Source organism: Bombina bombina, chromosome 9 (genome assembly GCF_027579735.1).
Source record: "Bombina bombina isolate aBomBom1 chromosome 9, aBomBom1.pri, whole genome shotgun sequence".
Classification (NCBI taxonomy): domain Eukaryota; kingdom Metazoa; phylum Chordata; class Amphibia; order Anura; family Bombinatoridae; genus Bombina; species Bombina bombina.
In genome coordinates, this window is record NC_069507.1 from 123,499,626 (window position 1) to 123,508,266 (window position 8,641).

The following is an 8,641-nucleotide window of genomic DNA, read 5'->3' on the forward strand; positions in this document are numbered from 1 at the left end:
GCCATGCCTGGAGCGTGTTGAATATCGCTCTCAGTTCCAAAATGTTTATCGGGAGAAGAGACTCTTCCCGAGACCATAAGCCCTGAGCTTTCAGGGAGTCCCAGACCGCACCCCAGCCTAACAGACTGGCGTCGGTCGTTACAATGATCCACTCCAGTCTGCGGAAGCATATTCCCTGAGACAGGTGATCCTGAGACAACCACCAGAGAAGGGAATCTCTGGTTTCCTGGTCCAGTTGGATTTGAGGAGACAAATCTGCATAATCTCCATTCCACTGTTTGAGCATGCACAGTTGCAGTGGTCTGAGATGTATTCGAGCAAAAGGGACTACGTCCATTGCCGCTACCATTAATCCGATTACCTCCATGCACTGAGCTACAGAAGGTCGAGGAATGGAATGAAGAACTCGGCAAGTAGTTAAAAGCTTTAACTTTCTGACCTCGGTCAGAAATATTTTCATTTCTACCGAGTCTATTAGTGTTCCCAGGAAGGGAACCCTTGTGAGCGGGGACAGAGAACTTTTTTCAATGTTCACCTTCCACCCGTGAGACCTTAGAAAGGCCAGTACAATCTCCGTGTGAGCCTTGGCCCTGGGAAAAGACGACGCCTGTATTAAGATGTCGTCCAGATAGGGTGCTACTGCAATGCCCCGCGGTCTTAGTACCGCCAGAAGGGACCCTAGCACCTTTGTGAAAATTCTGGGAGCAGTGGCCAAACCAAAAGGAAGGGCCACGAACTGGTAATGCTTGTCCATAAAAGAGAACCTTAGGAACTGATGATGATCTTTGTGGATAGGAATATGTAGGTACGCATCCTTTAGATCCACGGTAGTCATATATTGACCTTCCTGGATCATAGGTAAGATTGTTCGAATGGTCTCCATTTTGAATGATGGAACTCTGAGGAATTTGTTTAGAATTTTTAGATCCAGGATTGGCCTGAAAGTTCCTTCCTTTTTGGGAACCACAAACAGGTTTGAGTAAAAGCCCAGTCCTTGTTCTGTAATTGGAACTGGATATATCACTCCCATCTTGAGTAGATCTTCTACACAGCGTAAGAACGCCTCTTTCTTTGTCTGGTCTGTAGACAGACGAGAAATGTGGAACCTTCCCCTTGGAGGGGAGTCCTTGAATTCTAGAAGATATCCCTGAGTAACAATCTCTAATGTCCAGGGATCGTGAACATCTCTTGCCCAAGCCTGAGCGAAGAGAGTCTGCCCCCTACCAGATCCGGTCCCGGATCGAGGGCTACCCCTTCATGCTGTCTTAGTAGCAGCTGCAGGCTTCTTGGCCTGTTTACCCTTGTTCCAGCCCTGCAAAGGCTTCCAGGTTGCCTTGGACTGTGAATCATTACCCTCTTGCTTTGCAGCTGCAGAGGTTGAAGCAGGACCACTCCTGAAGTTGCGAAAGGAATGAAAATTAGCCTTGTTTTTAGCCTTGAAAGGCCTATCTTGCGGGAGAACATGGCCCTTTCCCCCGGTGATATCCGAAATAATCTCTTTCAACTCGGGCCCGAAAAGGGTCTTTCCCTTAAAGGGGATATTAAGCAATATTGATTTGGACGACACGTCGGCCGACCATGACTTGAGCCAAAGCGCTCTGCGCGCCATAATGGCGAAACCAGAATTTTTTGCCGCTAATTTAGCTAATTGCAAAGCGGCATCTGTGATAAAAGAATTAGCCAGTTTTAGAGCATTAATTCTATCCATGACTTCGTCATATGAGGTCTCCCTCTGGAGCGACTCCTCCAGCGCCTCAAACCAAAAAGCCGCTGCAGTGGTTACAGGAATAATGCAGGCAATAGGTTGGAGAAGGAAACCTTGTTGAACAAATATTTTCTTTAGTAAACCTTCTAACTTTTTATCCATAGGATCTTTAAAAGCACAACTGTCTTCGATTGGAATGGTTGTGCGCTTGGCCGGTGTCGAAACTGCCCCCTCTACCTTAGGGACCGTCTGCCACGCGTCCCGCCTGGGATCAGTTATGGGGAACATTTTCTTAAAAATGGGGGGGGAACAAAAAGGGACACCTGGTCTATCCCACTCCCTAGCAACAATATCCGCCATCCTCTTAGGGATCGGAAACGCATCAGTGTATACAGGGACCTCTAGATATTTGTCCATCTTACACAATTTTTCTGGGACCACCATAGGGTCATAATCATCCAGGGTGGATAAAACCTCCCTAAGCAATACGCGGAGGTGTTCCAACTTAAATTTAAACGCTAGTGAATCTGATTCTGCCCGCTGAGAAACCTTACCTGAGTCAGAAATTTCTCCCTCAGACATCACCTCCCTCGCTCCCACTTCAGAGTGCTGTGAGGGTACATCAGATAAACCTCCCAAAGCTTCTGACTGCTCCTCATCTCCTCTTAAAACAGAGCTATCGCGCTTTTTAGGAAAAACTGGCAGTTTGGATAGAAAGGCCGCAAGGAAATTATCCATGACTTTCGCTAGTTGTTGCAATGTAATAGGTGCCAATGCACTAGAGGTACTAGGTATCGCTTGAGCGGGCGTAACTGGTGATGACACATGGGGAGAGGAAGGCGGACTATCCTCATTACCTTCTGTCAGAGAATCATCTAGGGCTATATTTTTAAGTGACACAATATGATCTTTAAAGTGTATAGACACATTAGTGCACTTGGGACACATTTTGAGAGGGGGTTCCACCATGGCTTCTGAACACATAGAGCAAGGCTTTTCCTTAGTGTCAGACATGTTGAACAGATTAGTATTATACACAAGCAGGCTTGGAAAACACTTTAATCAAATAAAAATCACAATTTGAATAAACGGTACTGCGCCTTTAACAAATAAAAAGCGCATACAATTTTACAAAAACAGTGAAAAATGTACCAAATCTTTTGAAATTTTCACAGTATGTGCCTAATGCTTCGATATGATTGCACAACAAGTTAACAAACTACAGCACCTTGCCACAGCAACCTGCTGTGGCACTACCTGCCCTTAGGGATTAGTTCTGGGGAAAACAAGCTTCTTTGAAGTCCTCAAACAGTCTCTGGACCCTCCATGTGAAGCAGCATGAACAGCCTGTCAATAGTAACTGCGCAACTGAGGCGCGAAATTAGGCCCCTCCCACTCCAGAGTTGTGAGGCCTTCAAAATCCCAATTAGGTGACTAAAATTATGCCATGTGGGAAAAAAACCTGTAATAAACACATTAAAAGTGTTTAAAAGTGTCTACAATGGTATTTTGTGAAATAAAATAATCGATTGCCCTGCAACAGTGTCAACCAGCCTATTGAGCCCTGTTAAATAAGCCTTAATTCTATACTGAGTTTCAGAACATGGCTTACCCTTCCCACATGGGGATTCCTGTCAGTCTTCTAGCATTAGCATGTCTTGACTAGAAAAAGATGACTGAAACATACCTTAATGCAGTTAAGTCTGCAAACTGTTCCCCCCAACTGAAGTTTTCTGGTACTCCTCAGTCCTGTGTGGGAACAGCAGTGGATTTTAGTTACAACATGCTAAAATCGTTTTCCTCTCAGCAGAATTCTTCATCACTTTTCTGCCAGAGAGTAAATAGTACAAACAGTACAAACCAGTACCATTTAAAAATAAACTCTTGATTGAAGATATAAAAATACAAATCTAACACCACATTCACTTTACCCTCCAGTGGAGAGGCCCTACTGCTAGAGCCGGCAAAGAGAATGACTGGAGGGTGGAGCTATATGGACAGCTCTGCTGTGTGCTCTCTTTGCCACTTCATGTAGGGAATGAGAATATCCCACAAGTAAGGATGAATCCGTGGACTGGATACACCTTGCAAGAGAAAGTATATATTCATATACCCGTGTTGGTTATGCAAAACTGGGGAATGGTAAATAAAAGGGATTATCTATCTTTTTACGCGATAAAAATTCTGGAGTAGACTTTAAGGTTTGCAATGTTTCTGCACACATTATAAGTGAGCAGAGAGATATGTGTATTCGTAGACTCCCATAACTCAAACTTTTCCTAAAGTTTAATCCTTGTGCACTGTGAGGCGAGAATCACTCTTTATCTGTTATAAAGTGGATATTGTGTCACTTACAAGGAGATCTTGCAATGAAATGTGCAAGCGTACTGATTCAAGGAAAAACATTTTTTTTGTTATTGCTAAAATTGCAACTCACGTGAAAATGAAGAACAGTGTTGTGGATCCCACCAAAAATACCGTTGCTGCAGACACAGGTATGTACTTGCTGAATTTGAATGACTTAGTTGTTCCTGCAGGCATCGTGAAGATGTGAGGTTAGATTTAAAGGGGTGCAGCATAGCCCCACACAGAGATGAGTGGAAAAAGGGATAAACTGATGTGAGGGAACAAGAAAGAAAACAACAACAACAAAAAAGTGGTGGGGTAGGAATAGTGAACCTGTCAGTAGCTAATAGACATATTAGTTCTGAAATACTAGTGCCAGAAATATTGGATTTATCATGGGGAAAGTAAAATATACAAAAGAGGAAGGGCAATGACAGGAACAGAGCTGGAGTATGAAAGTTCTGGGTATCCTCACTGTATACAGCCTCCCCTCCTCCTCCAAATCGTGAGGGTGAGGGGAGCAGACAATGTCTTGCAGCCCTGTCCCCCCCTTTCAGTTTGTCTCCCTTCTTGCTGTAATCCCCTGCAAATCCATAATATTGATGTCACTGGAGGATGCAATCTAAGATGTTCAGGCCAGACAATACACTTTCACCACCTTTGAAAGAGAGAAATAGCAAAATGTCATGTTAAGTATCCAAAAAGCATTTAGTTTCAAGTAAAACATTTTTTTTTAAAGTGAATCAAAAAAAAAAAAAAAAAGTGCTCTTTTCTTTTGTTGTAGCATGTCTCTGAAATAATTTCTCAGCCTTATGCTTTTAATTGTAACTCACAATTTAAGTATTTTAATATATATATATATATATATATATATATATATATATATATATATATATATATATATATATATATATATATATATATATATATATATATATATATATATATATATATATATATATATATATATATATATATATATATATATATATACACATTTATATTTTCAGGAACAATAACAAACCCAAACAGGTAAACACCAGTATTCTCCACAGAGAAGTTTGCCAGCTGGGTGGCATTATAAAATAGCCGGGTTGGGGTAATGCAATACCTTGCAACATTTAACTTTCTGTCATATATAAATGTTATCTCAGCTATCCAATGCACAAATTAATAGCAGAATTTAACATTCATTGATTAAAGGATAATTTGAGCAACAAAAATTGAAAAACATTTAATATTAACTAATGTTTGTTTAATATTGGCTCATATTTTACCCAGGTGGTCAGTAAAATCTGCTGGGTGGTGCACCCACTAAATAGGCCCTGTGAAGAACACTAATACATCAAGACTGTTGTAACCTGGAACTTAAACGTCCAAGAGAAAAGCATTTTTGATACATTGCTTAGACTGTACTTGCTTTCATAATAATCTTCAGTCACTGAGTGACTACTATTATGCACTAGACAGCCACACAAAAATTAGAAAAAAATGCAAATACTGTAATTGATGGATTTCTTTTTTTAAACCATGTTCATGGCATTTTCAGTGTGAAATCTAAAGTAGTACCTCTTAACAACAGAACCTGCCAAATATTAAGTGCCAGGTCAATGTTGTTGGCCTAAAGCAGTGATCGTGAACCTTGGCACTCCAGATGTTTCAGAACTACATTTCCCATGATGCTCGCCTGGACTTTAGAGTACCTAAGCATTATTTTTTATTTTGCGATTAAGATAGAGCATGCAATTTTATGCAACTTTCTAATTTACTCCTATTATCAAATTTTATTATTAATTCTCTTGATATCTTTATTTGAAAAGCAAAAATGTAAGTTTAGATGCCGGCCCATTTTTGGTGAACAACCTGGGTTGTTCTTGTTGATTAGTGGATAAATTCACACACCAATAAACAAGTGCTGTCCAGAGTAAAAAAGTGTCTGGCTCCTTAGCTTAGATGCCTTCTTTTTCAAATAAAGATAGCAAAAGGGGGGCGGAGCCGACCATGCCCTGTGATGGCCGCACTTATGTAATGCTCCGTACTTAATTTGGCACCCAAGGGGATAATGCTCGGAAAGAGAGCCCATCACTCAGGCTAATCAGCATTGGAGATGACAGCAGAGACAGCGGAGGGTAACGGAGAGAAAAAAACCATCATGTAAGCTAAATTACCGCACTTTAAACTAACTGAAAGAGCACACCCCTGCTGCAAGACCGGGAAACCCCGGATAGGCCCTCGACCAACACAGTACACAGCAGCGCTGCAGAGGCCCAGATTAAACATTAGAGGACTGGACAGGAGAAGCAGAGCGGTGGTCTGGTGAGTGAGTGGGGTCACGGCCCCGGTTACAGCCCGCAAACCGTTCCGGTCAGACTTTTACACAGCGCCCCTGTTAATTAGGCAGGGAAACCACGTGGTATCGCTTTTTTCATAGCACCATCAAGGCCTCAAAACGGATTACCACATACCTGTTAGGCTATAAGGGGGCAGTAATATATAGCCTTCAATACAAATTGACAAATATACTATTGACTGCCCAAATAAGGCAACTAACAGCTTCAGGGTTTGCTACACAGATCAACATCAGCCCTTCTTCTAACTAGCAGGCCTAATAGAGAATAATCCATTCCGGATAAGCTAAAGTAAAACCGCCCTGCAATTGAAAGGGAACTTTGAGAAAAACACAAATAAGACCTTCTTGAAGTTAAGAGCACTATAAGAAACTACTCTTTATTAGCTAACAGACATTGAAAGCAACCCCACATCTTGAAAATAACTTTTATGTTATAACAAACAAACATACATACATAGGAGGATAAAACAGCCACTGACTCTTTTACTGTTTAATATCACTGGGAAGAGCAATAGCCACTGAAAGGGAATAAAACATCAGGGAAAGCTGCAGTTCTCTTTTATTCTTATTTCCTTTTCACAAAAGAATACCCCTAGAACAGAGACCGCGACGCACAGGGCTTTCTGGGGCTGTTGCTTAGACTCTGAAAGATAAATCATAAGAATCAACTCTCAGCTATCAAACTGGTAGGATATACAGGGTATTACAAGAGCCCTCATTACATAACTTGTATTCATCCAATCTATCTAAAATGGCAGCAAGAAAACTAAACAGAGCCGACAAGGGTTCTAAAATAACAAACACGCAAAGCAATAAGACGAACACCTTTTTTCAAAAACTGCAAGCAACACCCACCGCAGAGGGAGAGGAATCTCAGCAGTTACAGGAAGAGGGCCCAGATACCCCACCTCATCAGAGAGACTCCCCTATAACTAGAGCTGATCTGAAGGAACTACCTATGAGAACAGATCTAACCAACTTTTTTCAACAAGTCAATCAAGTATTAAAAGACGGCCTCTCCGGAATAAAGAAAGAGGTGGCGGAGTTGGGAGGGAGAGTAGCATATCTGGAGGAACAAGATGAAGAAACCACCTCCACTCTAGATCTTCTTACAAGGAAAATCGACACACAAGAATCGCAGATAGAGTTTCTCAATTCTAAATTGGAAGATTTGGATAATAGAGGGAGAAGGCAAAACTTGAGGATAAGGGGGTATACAGGAGAAAATATCCTCAGATAAGCTACCAAATTTTCTACAAAAAGTTTTCAAACACCTGATTGGTGACCAAGAAATGGAAGATATACTACTGGACAGAGCTCACAGAGCCCTGAGACCGCCCCCGAGAAATGGAGAACCCCCAAGAGATGTTATTCTCCGATTCCATAAGTACACAGATAAAGAAAGAATTATGTCTATGACGAGAAAGCAACAATCTTTCCAAATCGACGGGCAAAAATTACAATTCTATGCCGACCTTAGCCCCATCACACTTCAAAATTGGAAGGAGGTGAGATGTCTTACAAACCACTTAAAGGAACAAGGCTTGAACTATAGATGGGGATTTCCATTCAGTATCAAAGTAATGAAAAATAACAGACTAATCACATACAGATTATCCGATAATCTGGAACAATTTTGTAGATCTCTAGACATCCCTCCCCCTTCGCTCCCCCCTCTGGATCCACCTGGAAGTACTACTCGGAAAGAGGATACTACTCAACTACAACCTCAAAGACCCCACTGGAGAAAAGTGCCCAAGAAAAGATCTAGAGACATATCCACAGCACAAAATACACCAAGTTCAGAACCAGAAACCGGCTGAGAGTCATATCTAGCTAATACAGGATTTAGTCACCAGAAATGGTCTGAACCTCTTCATTAAGAGCCAGGAAGGGTTTCCCCTGAAGTAAAATGACTGCTGGGGATCCACTCTTCCTATTTATGATTGCTTTACTTATGAATACTCTGCTTGTTTATGTCTTGCTAATTTAATTTTTCTTTCCACAGCATCTCACTGAATATGAACATCATAAATAATATGACTGATTTGTCTAAATACAAAGTACTGATACATATGAGTGTTACCCTACGGGTGCAATTCAACCCTTCTGGTTGAATTATTACCCCAACGACTCCCTCCATAGGGATAGAGTCTAGTTACAGGATTTTTAATCCCTTGTTATATTCTGTTAATATGTTAACTAAGTTATTTGTTTTAACCGAATCTCTAAAGCTTGTT

At 41.2% G+C, this 8,641-nt stretch overlaps 1 protein-coding gene across 1 annotated transcript in view; it reads right to left on the reverse strand.

Moving 5' to 3' along the window:
* ZDHHC5 (zinc finger DHHC-type palmitoyltransferase 5) overlaps positions 1 to 8,641 on the reverse strand; it is a 652,209-nt gene that overhangs the window by 635,092 nt on the left and 8,476 nt on the right. Inside the window, exon 2 of the mRNA XM_053692339.1 lies at positions 4,143 to 4,709. Within this exon, the coding sequence (XP_053548314.1) occupies positions 4,143 to 4,246 (104 nt within the window). The 5' untranslated portion in view covers positions 4,247 to 4,709. The remainder of the gene's footprint in view (positions 1 to 4,142; positions 4,710 to 8,641) is intronic.